This window comes from Vigna unguiculata, chromosome 11 (genome assembly GCF_037176805.1).
Source record: "Vigna unguiculata cultivar grain cowpea cultivar isolate G323 ecotype 2 chromosome 11, ASM3717680v1, whole genome shotgun sequence".
In the NCBI taxonomy this organism is placed as follows: Eukaryota; Viridiplantae; Streptophyta; class Magnoliopsida; order Fabales; family Fabaceae; genus Vigna; species Vigna unguiculata.
The window spans coordinates 43,871,601-43,889,164 of record NC_140802.1 but is presented as its reverse complement, the minus strand read 5'-3'; the positions used below and the strand labels follow the sequence as shown (position 1 = coordinate 43,889,164).

Sequence of the window (17,564 nt, the reverse complement as noted above, 5' to 3'; positions counted from 1 at the left end):
TATCAACTGTTATTCTCTCATTTTTTCTTATATATTTCACTTTATTTTTAATAAATATAATTTTATTTTATATATTAACTTAATAACATTATTACAATATTATCACCTACTAATATAATATCATACATATTTAAAAAATACGTACATATGGGCTATCGCGTCTGTATTTATTTTAATTATAATAAATGTGTATCTATATTTTGATAAGTCATTCTTTGATACATACATTCCGAGATCAAAGACATATATCATGGTACTAAAGAATTACTTAACAAATGAGTTAACTTTTAAGTAATATTTTCTAAAATGTTTACTCATAAATCATTTAGTTTTAACATCTTAAACTTTGTTTTGACTTAGAATTTTCATTATTATTATTTTTTTCAATAAAAATATAAATATTGATATTCGTATGCATTTATAATATTATCGTCTAAACAAACAAATTTATTCCTAACTTATAATTAAATAATATTTATTTATATAATAATTATGTGTTAAAAAATTGACTTTTATCATGGCATTATATTGAAAGGCCTTAATTGAGTAAGTTATATTAATTAATATTTTTAAAGGATAGTTATAATTTGACCTATGTTTTGAAGTTTCGGTCTAACTTATTCACATTGTAAAACCAATAATTATTTGCATTGAAATATGCATATTTTTAATTATTGACAATATATTATCCATCTTAAGACATATTTATTATTTATGTAAAATATTTGTTTGAATAAACATCATAAACAAGAATTTATTCTTTTGGGAATAATTCAACCATTTATCTTAAAAGTATATTATATAAATGAATTAGTATTCACATATTAAATGTTTTTTTATTGTAAATACACTAAAAAAATATGATTTTTGTGTTAGTTTTTAGTCGTCAAAATAAATTTTTTAGTGGTTAAAATAATTGTCAAAATCACAAATATCAAAAACAATTTGTAACAAAAAAAATTTAACCGTTTGTTAAAAAAACAATTACTCTCTTTCACATTATAGGTATTTTTCTCTCTTTTAAACATTAAATTTTTTTGTTTTGCCACTTGGATACATTGCTTATTTTATTCGGGCCTTTTTGGGTGCTTATATATTATTTCAATACATGCTTCTTATAATTTCCTAATACTAGGATATTTACCAAATTGAGTTTTCGTATCTATAATGTAATCTATTTATAATGTAACCTATTTATGTGATTTTAAGATCTGGTATCATGCACGAAATTAGGATATACTATAATCACTCACCTCCTATATCGAGATTCACTAATGGTGACAAAAATTATATCAAAACTTACCCACTTAGGAAAAATCAAATCAAAGCAATAATGTCAAAAATCAAGAAAATAAAGAAAAATGACAAAAATTAGGAAAATGCTGACTCGTATTAAAACTAGTCTTATGTGAATCCTAAAGGGATAAGATAAGATAAGATAATTATAAATAAAAAGTAACTATTCATATAAGATAACAAATTCATTGTTTCATGAGTCAACCCTTTTCGTTGGAACAATTTCTTTTCAATTGGTAAACAATTTTGATAGCAATCGGCATGCATTTAAATATAAATGGAATGGGCATTAAATAATAAAGTTTTCACCTTGCATAACTTTTTTATTTGAGTTTTAATTAATTATTTTTTATCAATTTCTACAACGATCAATTCAAGTTAATTTATTAATTAAAATTTAAAGACATTAAATGAAATAAAAGGTATGGAAATTTACATCATTTTACTTATGTCTTGTTAAAAACTGATCAGGAATACCCTTTAATTAGAATATTTAAATATATCGCATTATGATGATTTATTTTCTAAATTTTGTTTAATCCAATTTTTTTCCTAAAAAAGATAAATTAATATAATTTTTTCATCAAATTTGTGATGATAATGTTACTCATGGTACTGTTTGAGTTATATATGTTTTTAATTTCTTAATTTTTAATAAAAATTAGAATGAATATTTTTTATATTTTGACTCAATTTAATATTTAATTTTAAAAATAAATTTATTTATTTTTAACTAAATTTTGATAATTTTTTTTTGACATTTTAATGCGTTGTATAATAATATTTGAGTTGTTTATTTGACACATCTTATTTTAATAAATTTATTTTGGCTAACGTGTGATTTGTTATTTATATTTATTCTATTGATTATTTTAAATTATTTCTAAAACTATGAATCAAACTAAAAATTATCATAATATTTCATTTCATTGAAAACTAATTCTTTATATTTTTAAAATCCATATAAAGTTTAATATATTTAAAAGTGTATGATATAACTACATTTTAATTTTAAAAGTTCATATTATAAGATTGTGTAAAGAATGGACAGATCAAAAATAGGTTATCTTTTTCTATAGTTAGTATTTAAAATAATTTACTTAACTAATTTTTAAATCTGTAATTCTTTTGAAGGAATTAGTTATTAAAAATATCTAAATATTGTAAAATAACATTAGAAAAGTAATAAAAGAAATAATAAATCTGTTAATTTACTGGTATTATGACTTCTATGGGTCAACAATGACGGTGAGATTCGTATATAAGATGGGCCCCACCGAAGACTTCGAAAGTCTACTTGTGAAGTATCAAACAACAACAAATTGCAACTTGCTTTGGTTACGGCGCTCCACTTAAAACTTCAATTATTGTTCTTTTCTTTTTTTTCTTTCTTTCTTGTGTACACAAAAGACGCACTTTGTTTGATTATTCATTTCTCTAATTCTATTTTAATTTGGGTATATAAAAGATAAAAATTAGTTTTATATAACTGAAATAATAAGTTATAATTTTAATATATAAAATACATTTTTACGGCTTTAAGACATGAAGAAAACTTCCAATTCTTTCTTAAATTGAAAAAATCTTGATATATAAATTATAGAAAAAATAGTATTACTTATTGTTTTTTACATACCTTCCAAGTATGGTATGTCCCAAGCATAATAGAAGTTTTCAAAATAGTGAATTATTAGTCAACAGAAAAAATAAAGTATAATAATAATAATACCATTACCAACTTATACTTATCAATAAATAATTGTTTTTTATTCAATATTACAAACATGAACTTTATGAATTTGTACAAATTTGACTGCTTTTAACTCCAGTAATGAGCGTCTTATCATTGAAACAGCATCATAACATTTAAATAAATAAAAAAACATTGAAAATTCGCAATAAAGATACATTTATAATTAGATTTTAATTTATTTTGTCAACATTATCCTAAAAGTGATGATTGAAATTTGCAAAATGATCCGGAATAATTTGATGTCATGGATCACATGGTAAGTCACTCAAGTCAAAACATTTGAAAGAAGGTCCAAAGTGATCTCAGATTTGTATAAGTTGAAGAATAATAGGTTTCCTTGGTCTTTGAGCATGCATATCTTTTAACAATTATATAATGGTCCACATTTATATATTATTTACCCTTATCTTTATCTCCACGGCCACCTCAATACCCATTTTAATAAAATTGTGGGTCGGGATCAAACTACTTTTTGGTTTAGGAAGTAACCTATAAATAAATAGAAAAAAATATTAAGATTTTTCGTAAACTATGTTAAAAATTAATTTTATATTTAATTCAATATTTCTTAATGATTTAATATCAAATAGAACGATAAGTTTAATAAATAATATTATAATTAAAAAATAAATTTTAAATCTAAATTAATAATTTTATAAGATATATACTGTAAATTGATTTTATCAGTGTTAGACAAATTTTCTCTGGATATTTGTAGTTATATTATTGACAATGTAGATTTACAATATTTATACTGAAAATATCTTCGAAACAATAACTAATTATACCTAAGAAACAAAACTATCTAACAAACTTTACACTATTATATGATTTTTGTGAACATTAATGTTACATAGCAAGTGTGCCCTTGTTAATATTTATAGGCACAACATGTTAATCATTAACTGGTTATCATTTACCAACCAACCAGACACGTATCAATGCCAACACAGCGGGAAGGAAGAACAATCAATAAATATGTTGTTGAATAATAAAAGAATGTTAGACATCTTTTCAGGATTTTAGCTGTTCTTGGATAATTCAAACAATAAATATTACAAATAATTGAAGAAGAAGAATAATAAGAATAAAAAAAATAATATAACATACAAAAATAATATAGTTTAATTGAGATGCTACTGAATTATAATATAGATATATTTGCTAAAAATAAGTTTTTTACTTTAAATATTGTTTAAATAATGTTTTGATGATCTTAATAATCTCACATTTTTTTAGGAGTTGAGGTTAATGCAAGGTTAAATATTTTTCTTTCCCTCGTGATGTTTTAACGAAGCTTTATGCATATATATATATATATATATATATATATATATATATATATATATATATATATATATATACATATATATATAATAAATTTAATTAATTTCGTAAATTATATTGTATAAAGTGACCAATTTAGATATTAATTTATAAAAATAAAAAATATTGGTTACTAATCTAATTGGTTGTTAAATTTATCACTAATTAATTAGAGACTAATTTAGAAACCAATTCTTTTGTTAACAAAAATCTTGGTAGTTAATGTTTAGTGAGTAATTTTCTTTAGTAGCTAAATTTTAGAAACCAATTATATTTTTTTATTCATAATAGTGACTATTTTAATAATCAATAGTTTTTTATTTATAAATTGGTATCTAAATTGATTAGTGACTAACAACTTTGAATCACTAAAATTGATTATTAATGAAATATTTTCTTGTAATAATGTAATAACATGTGATATGTGTCTTTTATAATTATAATAAGATAAAACCTAGATAATTATAAAATGATGATAGACACTTATTTCAAAGAAATATAATCAATTACATCATACTAAATGATCCAATACATTTAATAATTTTATACTTTAAGAAAATTTTACAGAAATGTTTTTTTTTTTTTTTAACTAGACCAATATCTGGAATCTCAAATGTATGATATACTATACTATTTCAATACAGTTGAGGTTAAAACATTAAATAATTCGATAAACTAAAAGGTAGACAATCTTAAACAAGCTAAAAAACCAACATGGTTTTTGTAATGTTTTGGTTTTTTCTTCATTAATTATATTATAAGTATGGTGCAATCCTTTGAAGCCTGAACCATATGTTTATGTTGCATACACACAATACAATAGAGGTTTTTATTTTTGTCAACATTCATACGTTTTTACGAACTAACATGAATTACTTATCATAAAATCTTAAGCCGCCAAACATCACACTGTACATAGATTCCTAATTAATTCCTAATACTTTAGACAAATCAACAGCTCAAATATTCAAAGCCAAACTAATATGAATTTTATACGTATTAAACAATGACGATAGATTCTTTGACTCATCCTAGTTTATGTTCCACGAATGGTTAATATATTCCCATTATGATATTACTAATTATTGCTATTTTTTTTTTCTCCTCTTTAACTTGTACTCTATTACACGTCTCAAATATCTCTTTCGTCTAAGCATAGCCTATTCATTTAGTCAAAATTGTCTAATAATGAATACATATAAAATGTAACAATTGATGTGCTTTTCATATATAAATAAAATAACTATAGGTGTAAAATCAAATACGAACTTTTTACTATTAAAATGACGAAAAACAACGAAGAATGTAAGAAATAGGAAAGTTAATGGTAATGACAGTTTAATTTTTAAATACCAGTTTTCTCTTTATTCCTTTCAAGGTGACTCGTGAGGATGGGTATATACTTTGTAATTATGTAAGTTAAAAATGTGTTAGCTTTATATCTCCATAAGATTATGTTGATAAATGAACATGTAACTGTGGTGCAATTGTCCTTTTAATCAATAACTTTAATTTGCTTTGTGTCGGATCTTTCGAGTATCAAGACTTTCGGTACAGAGTCTGGTTTAAGTTGGTAACCACACGAACTTGATTCTGATATCACTTGTTAAGTCTATAAAAAAAGTTTTATTGAAAAGATACAATATCAATGAATCTGAATTTAACCACATAAGACATTGACATCATTCTCAACACAAAACTTTAACACAATAAATTTATGAATCTTTTATTTTTATATAGTGTTCTACTTTCTTATTTTTAATCAACGTAGGACTTAGACTCATACTTGAATACCTAACACTGTGGTTCCTTTTATGGTACATACTAAACTTATTTCTCAATTTAATTTTAAACTTAAAAATACTAATATATGTTATTATATTACTAAAATGAATTCTCCATTTTTTGTTTGTTTGAAAAAGTGTCAAAAAGTATAATTTTTTAAAGTAAAACACTGAACATTTCAGCCATGTGTGGTACGCATATATTTTCTTGTGTGGTCTTTTCAAAGTTTTAAATTTTCATCGTAGTCGCTATCGCATGTGAATACATCCAAGACCACATTTATAGGAAAAAAGAAAAGTTGTAAAACGATGAACTGCACTGCAATTATGTCTGTATTGCAATGCTTATAAAAAGTAAGACTTCCAAAACTTGATTTTTCCACACTGTGCGTTTTCTTCACCTTGGCAATATTTTATGCTTTCCATTTTTTTCCTTTTAAAATAAATAAGCTTAACAATCATTATCTTTAATTACTTCAAGATCGACCATCTTGTCAGACATGCAAAATCGAATGTTTTTGTGTTAATGGGTGAATCAAACACAGTTAAAAACAAAAATAAACACGATTTTGTAAAGTTAAACTAAATCTAAATTCATATATATATATATATATATATATATATATATATATATATATATTGAAATATTATCATAGCATATTTTAATCTGTCAAACAGATCATCCATTATATTATACGGGCACCAACTTCAATAAGGAGTGGTTATCAGTATTTTTCTCTCCTTGAATTGAAAGTATAAAATTGCTTAATTTTTTAACGATGAGCACTAATTGTACCAACTCAATGATTCCAGCTGAACGTGCAACTTTTTCTTCACAGATGACGGAGAGAAAAATCATTAAACTAAGTTGGTGTTCCAAACCTATGTGAAGTCCCACGTCATTTTCTAGGTATATATATATATATATCATATCATTTAAAAACAATACTAATTTAAAATATATAAATCGTAAACTTAAAACCTATTTCTTAATAAAACTACATATATAATCAGGTTTTTTCTGGCACAAGGCTGCAAAACCTTATGTTGGTGTTGATTGATGATTTTCTATTTCTGCTGTGTGGTGTTACCTATGCTGACAAAACAGACACGCACGCATGTACAGAAGATGCAATTAAAAAGGTTTTGGATATGGCTGGTCCATCAACAATGACACAAATCCTTAGCAAGTTCCTTTCATTTGTGTATTTCTTATTCCGAAATGATTTAAAAATAGAAAGAGCATGGAGAAAGAGAACAGCGTGACACATAGGTTAGTGAATAATTTGAGATGAAAATGAAGTTTGGGGTGAAAACAGAAAGGTTTTCCCAGAAATGTGTAACATGGGTTGCAAGGTTCCCGCGGTGGCTAGCAATGAGCATCTCTCATAATGCATTTAGTTATGAATTGTCGTTGTTTTCAGAATCCTTATCGTGGATCCAGGTTGGTCTACTCTTCAGCTTTATGTTGGAATGGTGGAGTGAACTATTCGCTAAGCTATCAAAATGGATTAAAATTCGCGAGTCAACCTGGCTCATCACGGAATGGATCGAGTTGGATTGAAATTTTTTACAAATTTCAATACAGGTTAATTTTTGACCCGGCTCACCTAGAATCCGGCTCACCTAGAATCCGGCTCATCTGAATTGAATTTGTGGCGAGCCGGTTTGGCTCACCAACCCGCAAATAAAGAGTCACACAAGTATTTTTTTTGTTAAGTTGGATTTTGCATTTAGGTCATGTTAGGTTATTTTTTTTAATCAACACATAGATAATTTGTATTTTTGTGATTTTTGTTTGTATTTGGATTGTATAAAAGTTTATTTAGATTTTAATTAGAATTATAATCTAGTTTTGACTAAAAAAAATAAAAAAAATTGTATTTTTTTATTAAGTGAGCCCGTGGGACAACCCGTTTAACCCACCAACCCGCGGTGGGCCGGGTCGGGTTAGAATTTTTTTGACTTGCTAATTAGTGAACTGGGTTGGGTTGGCTCACTAAGTGATCAACCCGTGGTAGGTCGAACCAGATTACACATTTTGACAGCTCTATTATTCTCCCGGAGAGTGTAACTAAAAAAAAATTAATTACTCATTTTGTTTATCGTGTTTTTTGGTCAAAAAATGTTGTTCAATTCTTTATTCCATTTAATTTGGTATTGATTTGTGAAAATCGATACTATTTCATCTTGATTTGTGAAAAATTAATGCAATTTGATATTTTTGTTAAATTTTTTGATACAAACTAATTTTTTTTTATTATAACTGAAGTTGTTAATTAAAATGGTTTATAATTATTTTAAAAAATTTACAAAAATAACTAAATTATCATTTCTTTTAAAAAAAAATTAGGTCCAAATTTCGTTGATTTTCACTCTAGAACTCAATGATCCAAAAACGTAATTAAAGAAAACAATGTAATGGGTTGTATTTGATGCATGAATCGAATCGTACCAAACATCAATAATGTCAACCCTAGACAATGATGTCAACCCTAGACGAGGTATGGTTGTTCAGAAGTCATCATGGATGATACATTGTTACCATGCCCCGTTTCAGAAATTGTACACATTCTGTTTGCAGAGGAAAAATCGTGAATACAGATATTGGTTTCATAAGGATTATGAAGTGTAGAAAAAACAAAGTGAAGCCAAATGTTTGAGTTTGCATGTCACACAATGGTCTTTCGAGAAGCAGAGAGAGAAAGTGTGGAGGTTATTGAAGGCATCATCATGAAGAACTTTGAACTAGTGTCAGACCTTAAATCCAAAATTTTGTAGACTATTTTCAGTGCTTTTGGAGCGGAGAGAATAATCATATATGCAGACAAGAAGAAATGTGGAAACTAATTATTAAAATTGACAACATGAAAGCATAGATCGCTATCCTATGAAATTAATATTAGAAATTCAAGTGTCAGTTTAAATTTTATAAATTTTATATTGATTAAAAATAAAAAAGTAAAATATTATATAATAATAAAAACTGATAAGCTCATTACATTAAGATTTTGAATTAAAGATGATATTAATGTTTTATATAATTGAATTCAGATCTCCTTAACATTTTATTGAATGGATATTTTTTAAGGTCTCGTGTAAAGTAATATGAAAATAAAAATATGATAAAAAAAGAAATTGTTTTGAGAGTTGTGATCTCAACTCAATAGTAAAGATTTTATAACAATTTTGTCTAAACAAATTATATTAAAAGATTTAAAAATTTTATTAGAAAAACTATATAAGAAAGTTTATGATATTTATCTATGAAAATGTTTATTTGTGTCATAGAAATTATATTTATAATTTTTGCTACAAAAATTATATAAAAGATTACAGTTTTTATTAAAGAAATTATATATATGATTTATTTGTTTAAAATATTCTTGAATTTTACATTTTTAGTTTGGAATTAAGTCTTAAATTTAATTAGGTACATGATGAACGAATATATTATATGTTAATAATTTTAAAATAGGTTATGATAGTGTGGTTGTAGACTTTTTAGTCCATTCCTATGCATACACCTGTGATGACTTAAGGCGTCTACTAATAAAGGAAATAGAGAATCTCTAAGGTAATCAATTAATATGAAAATTCTAATGATGTCACTTGTTAAGTAAATATATCCATCCACAGATAAATGATAATCAATGGAGATAATGACATAATATGATGGATCCCAATAATCACACTTATAATTTGGTAAAGATTTCCTCATATAAATGCTAATTAATGAGTTAACCTAGACTATTAAAAAAATATTATTCCTGCTGCTACTTATGGAATGAATAATTGAATTTATAAATTAAAGACAGAAATCAATGATAATTGGATATAAATCATGATCAGTAAAAACAAAAACCTTAAAAATCTATTCCAATCCATAATTCAACATTTAGAGTTATTTCTATAGTATATCTTCAAAATACTATGATGATCACTAATTTTAAAATATATTAAAAAAATTGGACTCAAAATAACTTTTAAGATTATTTCGAATTTAGTTATATTTGCTAATTTGTTTTTACTGTCAATCCACGTGCTACGTGAGTTTTTATAAAAGTGACATTTTTATGATAAAAGTTGGAAAATCCAATAAAACACATATCATGCTATTGTCTTCAATGTCAGTGACTCAACGGAACATCACTGCAACATGAACAAATCACGACAAAGAACAAGTTGAGCACAAACAACTTGTTTTTTTTAGTAAATTCATTAATAATATTTGCAGGTTGTATGTGACACACATTCAACAAGTTCCAGAGTTTACGTGAAATACCCTACTTTGACCGATTTTAAAATCTATATTTAGAAAGAAAAACAAAAACAAAAACATTAACATATGACGAACATTATTTTTACTGTCGTGTTAAGTGATCAACCATAGGAACAATCTAACTTTAGGTTTAGATAGTCACCACCAAAAACAACATATACACAAATAGTAAACATCATATACTATTTTACTCTCACAGGTCATTATCAAGAGAAATAAGTACTGACTCGTTTTCCGAATAAGTGACTAAAATTGAAAATACTTAAAATAATAAAATATAATTAAAAAAATTTGAAAAAAAATTCCAAATTCCATCTATAATGCTAAAAAATTTGTGTTAATTAATGAAAAGGTGGATATTAATTAGTCAACATGATCTGCACATGTTTTGAAATTTGTAAAAAAGTGACATTTAAGCAACATAGGGTCCCCTCTCATTGATTGTTCATTGAAACCGACCCATCAACCAGCAATTAGTAGATGTATTATTGTACGTATTTTTTGACAATTCTAGAGATAAATATACACACTCACTCACATGCATTATTATAGGTTCAAAGCAAATTTATAACTAATGATATACATGTACAATATTCTTGATTGGAATTATTTTTAATGGGACGTGACCAAAACTTGGCTTGCCTTTAATTTTTTAATTTTGAGGTTTTTTTTTTAAAGACATTTATCATTTTGAACAATAATCGCGTTTCTGAAGTATTGTTTATTTTGAAACAGTGTGAAATTCGGTCATGATTTTGTCCTAACAAAACGCTTCAAAGGGTAAAGAAAGATAAAAGTATATATATTGTGTTTGACTTTGACTCCTAAACAATGTGATACTTATTGGATGTATCGGAACACTAATAATAATTGTCAAACAAACTTAGATCGGATCCGAACATACAAGAAAAATAAAACATCTATTATTAAAATCAAGGTTATCTTTTAGATCAGAGTATTCAAATTTTGATACATTCCATATAAAATATCATCTTCTTAGACATTGTTATCGCTTTAATTTAATTTTCATCACATGGTAAAGAATAGTAACAAAGCCACGCGTATTACTCAAGAAACTAGTTAATGTGTTTACTACTTTTTAGTGTTAGTTTGTATAAAATAAGAGCTCATCACTGACCTAACCTTTGACCATTAATGTTTTTAATTTCTTCAGTAACTGTGCTGTAGTATAAATTAACAGCAATGATTAAGAAAATGAAGAATAATTGAATAAACTAACTAAATTAACAACGGCTACTTCAAAGCTAGTCTAAAACGAGTCACTTAACTTAAGCTAGTAATTAATTATGACCAGCTTGTACTAATAAATAACATAAAATTTGTCACAAGAATCAAGATCTCAACTAGTATATCTCGTTGTTTTCTTCTTTCAGCGAAACAATGCATAACATCAATGCCACGATAGGGACAACAAAACTTAAAAACAGTCACGTCAACTTGCTTATTTTAGATACTTCAAGTTAAAAAAATTGATACGGAATGTATAAAAAAACTGAATTATTCAAAAGATAATTAACTAAATTGTTTATCATATTAAAAAACATGTTCTGAGATGAAACGTTAAGTGATAATAATAATTTAAATAATTCACATCCTTAAAGCCGTTTAGAAGAAGGTTAAAGTAGTTTATTTTATTCATTTCGATCTGATTAGTTTAATTGTTCCAAATGGGTACGTAGGATAAAACACTTTTAGCATTTAATTAAATTTTATAAAAGTTGAATTTGGTTTATGCATTTTAATCATCGATCTTAATCTTTCAAATACTATAGTCAACACATTGAATGCTTTGAAATATCTGGCAAAATTGAAGATTCCAACACGAGTGGCACCACAAAATTGGAAGAGGCTTAAACAATTAAAATAATAAGTTGTTTAATTAATTGATTAGAGTCAAGAAAGTGATTATAAATAAGAAGAACGATCGAAAATGAACAAGTTCCTCAAAAATCTGTATGGTTGTTCCACAACACACTTGTCGATCTTCAATACCTTAAGAACTCATGCTGAGGCATGCGCATGTGAAGATTAACTTTTTTTTTTTTTTCTGAATTGGGTTTATTAATATATCACCATCAACCATATAGGTGTTATCGCCATTGGAAACCCAAACTAAGTTCCAAAACTTTGGTAGGGACATGCTGATACAACAGTACCTTTCCTCTGTTTACTATTCTCAACAACAATAACGTGACATGATTACCAAATAATTTGTCTTTTTTAAATATGTAATGAGAAATTTATTTTTTATTTATGTTAAAAAAAAGTATATTTAAGTAACTTAATCTTACTAAGTTTAACTTATTTTATCAGTAATTGACGTAAGATTAGACATTAATGAATAAGTGACACAATAAACTCAACAAATAATAAATTTTAATAAATAACTTAATAAATCAAACAAACAACAAATTTTATTATGATAGACTTTAAAAAATAAACTTTAAATCTCACTTAACCTTATAAAATTGATCGATAAAATAAGTTACATCTATTTACGTTGTCGTTATTGAACCGGAGAAAGAAAATATAAAAAGCAAACACTTGGATCCTCTATTTGTTTGGGGGACCAAAGGCCCAATAGTCCAATTCACGTAACAGTGATGTGAGTAATCAATTTGAGTCCAACTTCTATTGATCTTGTGGTGTGGCTTTCTTCGCCTTTTGTTTCGTACGGTTAAACCTATGTTCATGTTTGCTTTTCCCTGTGGAAAAAAAATGTGGCAGAAAAAGCATTGGACATCATAGTGAAGATGTTGGAAAAGAAGGAAGGAGTGGTCTTAAATATATGTAATTGAAAATAAAATAAAATTAGTTTTATCGAATTTATCATAAATTATATTATTTATTATCCTATCATTCGTTAATATTTAATTTTATACACCTCATTTCAGTTAATAAGATTTATCATTATATTAACGTAATCATGATTTACATGAAGAAGGTTGTGGCTTTGCACTGTTAGCAATTTTAAAGTTGTGGATATCATTTGTTTTTGCTTTTCCATCTTGTCATAATCTTTCTGAGTGATATTTGATAAATCGCCCACTAACGAAGAACCAAACAAACCTTTCATAATCGTAGAAAAATGTCGAAGACATTAATTAAGGACAATTTTTAATTCTTTCATTTTTTTAAAATCTTTTTAATGTCATGTAGAAGATTAATTTATAAAGTTTGTCCTTTTTTTTACGATAACGTGTATATTCTAGAAAGAAAATCATATTTATGTAATTATGATAACGAATAATTTTTTTGATGAAGTAAATTTTTGTTCTGATTTTGAATTGTATAATTTAAAAAAAAAAACTTTAAGTAATCTGGAAGCCAAATTTTTTTAGAAAGATTTTAAATTAAATAATCTGAAAGTTAAAAATGACTTTCAAATTATGTGATTTAGAAGCCAAATGACTTTTGGGTTTTATAATTTAAAAGCCATTTTTTAGGAAAAAATTAGTTTCAAATTTTATAATTTGGAAATCATTTCTAACTTTCGAATTAAACAATCCAAAAAAAAAAATCATTTTTCATAATTTGAAAATTTTTTAGATTGCATAATCTGAAAATATTTTTTTAATTACACAATTCAAAAAGGGGTAAAATGAAAAGTCTATTACCTAAGGGGTGCAAGAATTAACTTATGGAGGTGCAGAAAGAAACTGTATCTCCAATCATTAACCAATCCTCACAAGCCCGTTTTGGAATGATCCACAGCTGGAGGTTTAATATTTCTTTGGATTGCGCTTTTTTCATCCCACATCTCCATCATTAATAAAATAATCATTTTAGAAAAGTTACTACCGGTTACCTTTGTTAAACAAGTATTTTAGAGTTTTCAGAAAAACTTTTTTAGATTAGGATTTCTAAAACAAATTTTCTAGAAAAAGTTTCTTGGAACATATGAATTGCATTATAGATCAAGTTTTCTAAAATATAAATTCTGAAAGAAGTCCTTTTAAAACTTATATGATACTTGTGGAACGAGAGTTTTAGAACACGTTTCCAAAATAAACTTTTCAAAATATATCAAATGCGTTCTAAAATATGATTTTCAAAATAAGATTTCTGAAATAAACTTTTTGAAACACATAAAATATATTTTAAAATAAGCTTTTTAAGTCAACGAACGAAGATGAAAAATAAGTGTACTTGATAGCATAGCAGGGTTGCGTGTTACAACCAATAGGGTATTTTAGTCATTTCCATAGGATCGGGTAGCGATCACGGAAGTGCAGAAAGAAAAAATTTGTTTAAGCTTAGTTCGCATATCTGTATTCCATAACAGACTTTGGTTCTTCATCATCTTCTCATCTATCTTCGGCTCTTTCTTCCTGCACCCATCAAATTTTCTTCTGTTTTGGTAGTGCTGGATTTGACCCAAAATTTACCAAAACACATGTGCATTTCTTCAAGCGTTTTACCTCGTGTTTCGGGAAGTACGGTGTAAATGAAGACCCAACCACATGCAGCAATACCAGAATAAAGATAGAAAGCCCCACCAATGGTAATCGCTTTAGATAAAGACAAGAAAGTGATCGAGAGAACCCCGCTTGTGGTTCTGTTCACCACAACTCCGACGGCCATACCCTGTGCCCGCAACCGCAACGGAAATATTTCAGAGCTGTAGACCCAGGTCACGGGTCCCGCACCAATGGAGAAGAAGGCAACATAGGATAACACCATGGTTATGCTCAATCCAATGACCCATATCAGCTTTCTGTGTGAATGATGAATCACAGTGAGAGAGATAGCAAGTGTGAGAAGCGAGAGCAGCATGCCTCCGAAACTAGACAGCAGCAATGGCCGCCGTCCGACACGGTCCAGCATGAAGGTAGCAACCAAGATGAACATGGTCTTCACAAATCCGACACCCACTGTCGCAAGAAGCTTATACGTGTCACTGGTGATCCCAGCCTTCTCGAAGATCGTGGGGCTGTACAAAACGACGGCGTCTACGCCCGACGCTTGTTGGAAGAAGTGAATCCCTAGGGTAGCCATTAACATGTGACGTATTGCAGGTGCTGAAGAAAAGAACAACTCTTTCCACACACCCTCACCTGTGTTTCTCTTGCTCACCTCGACCACCTCGTTGTCTTCGTTCTCCGGGATTCCCGCGGCTTCTTTGATGTCGGCTAGTCTCTGTCCAGCTTCTTCCTTCCTGTCGGAGGTTTTGTTAAGCACTTTTTTCGCCTCTCCCAAACGACCCCTCATCACAAGCCACCGTGGAGACTCAGGCATCGCCAACACCCCCACCGTTAAAACCATCGAAGGAATTGCGCCGATTCCAAGCATCATTCGCCAACCTAACTCCAGTCTCATCTTTGAAAATGCGTAGTTGGATATGTACCCGAGCAATATCCCCACATTGATAAACACCTGCATTTTGCATGGATTGGATTAGCGTGTTTCACTTCACATGCATACGCAATTTCTTTGCTGAAGAAAAAAATATATATAAAGCAACAAACGAACAAACAAACATCAGTGAAGGAAGTGAGGAAGCCACGAGAAGAGGGTGGGGCAAGTTCGGCTGTGTAAACGGGAGCAACCATGAGAGCGTAGCCCATGCCGACGCCGGCGACGAAACGGCCGAACATGAGAAAGGCGTAGTTGGGAGAGAAGCCCATGAGAATGGCTCCGACGAAGAAAATTGCGCCGGCGAGAACAATAGTGTAGCGACGACCTATCCAGTCGGAGGTTCTTCCGGCGAGGCAGGAGCCGATTAAAGAGTAGAGGTTGAAGATTCCGACGAGGATCTCGATTTTCACATCCGACACTTTCATGTCTCTTTTTATGTATATGGCTGCTCCACTCATCACACCGATATCTATAACATCAGAGTGTATAAATTTGTGTAATGATTGAGTATTATATTGTGTTGAAATAGAAATGGATGTGACTGACCATAGCCAAGCAAGATCGAAGTGGTGGAGGCCAAGATAGCACAGGCCAAAGCATAGTTGTTGAGTTTGAACTTCTTTGGAGTTTGATGAGGTTCTTCACTTTCTACTACCTTTGATTCACTCATCGTCTTCACTTAAGCAATGTGGGACAGAGAAGCGTGTTAAAATGGTTTTTTGGGCGATATTGTTGATAATTATGTTAAGAGATTAGGGAAACGATGAAGGGTATTGTGCTTATATAAACCAAAGCCGGCCAGAAGCGGGTGGCGGCTAAGAAAATTAAATTCTTCAAATAATTGTGCTTAAGGAAAATGATTTTTTCAATTTTATGTAGTATTTTTTAAATAATTTTTTACTTTTTTTATTTTCTTATTTTTAATATTCTAAAACCATTTAAGAGACCGTATTATTAAAAGAATTATCAAAATTTAATAATCAAAATAAATATTATTGTCATGTTTAAATATTCCTTTGTACTGTTTTTTTAAACAAACATGAAAAATATCTGATTCCATATTTTTTTTATACTTATTGTTAGGTTGGTAACTTATTTTTATACATACTTTTCTATGATTATTTTACGGTTATCCAAATGTTATGTGATATATTTTTGTATTTATAAAATTATAAATTTATATTGATATTTAATATTGAAAAATGTGCATTTTTTATATTGAATAGTTGATTATACCATTTTTTTATGATGTGATTTTTATTTTTTTCAAAATAATTATTTAATTAATATTTAAAAAAGTAAAAATAATTTATATGTTTGTATGGATGAATATATCTTTTCACGAAAACATAGAAATGAGACAAAAATATTATATCTTTAAATGTAAGAATATAAGAAAAATATAAGCGTAAGTCTATGTTACATATTATGTAGAATAAAAAAAGCTTAGCAATATATAAGGTCAAATAAGTTTATTGTTTTGAGTTTTTGAGTTAAAAATAATAATAATCTCTTATGTGGATAAATTTTCCTCTCAGTCTCTCAACAAATTTTCCTCTCTATATATAAACCTATCAAATAAGAATAAATATAATATTTATTTTGGAATAGAACTTGATCAATATTGTCATTCATAAATGTGTGATAGTTGATAGTAAATTATGGAAGAGCTCTAGTGGGTTTTATAGTGACACATAACCATCATCATGTATAAAAAATAGAATCGTATAAATTATATTAAACT

The 17,564-nt window shown here is 27.6% G+C and overlaps 1 protein-coding gene across 1 annotated transcript; it reads right to left on the bottom strand.

Annotated features, from left to right (window-relative positions):
- Positions 1 to 14,611: 14,611 nt before the first annotated feature.
- LOC114170071 (polyol transporter 5-like) lies at positions 14,612 to 16,555 on the bottom strand. Its single transcript, XM_028055552.2, has 3 exons — positions 16,367 to 16,555; positions 15,943 to 16,289; positions 14,612 to 15,838 (listed from the first exon to the last, which is right to left on the bottom strand). The coding sequence occupies exons 1-3, from the start codon at positions 16,488 to 16,490 to the stop codon at positions 14,774 to 14,776; spliced, it is 1,536 nt and encodes a 511-aa protein (XP_027911353.1). The 5' UTR covers positions 16,491 to 16,555; the 3' UTR covers positions 14,612 to 14,773.
- Between the last annotated feature and the right edge of the window lie 1,009 nt (positions 16,556 to 17,564).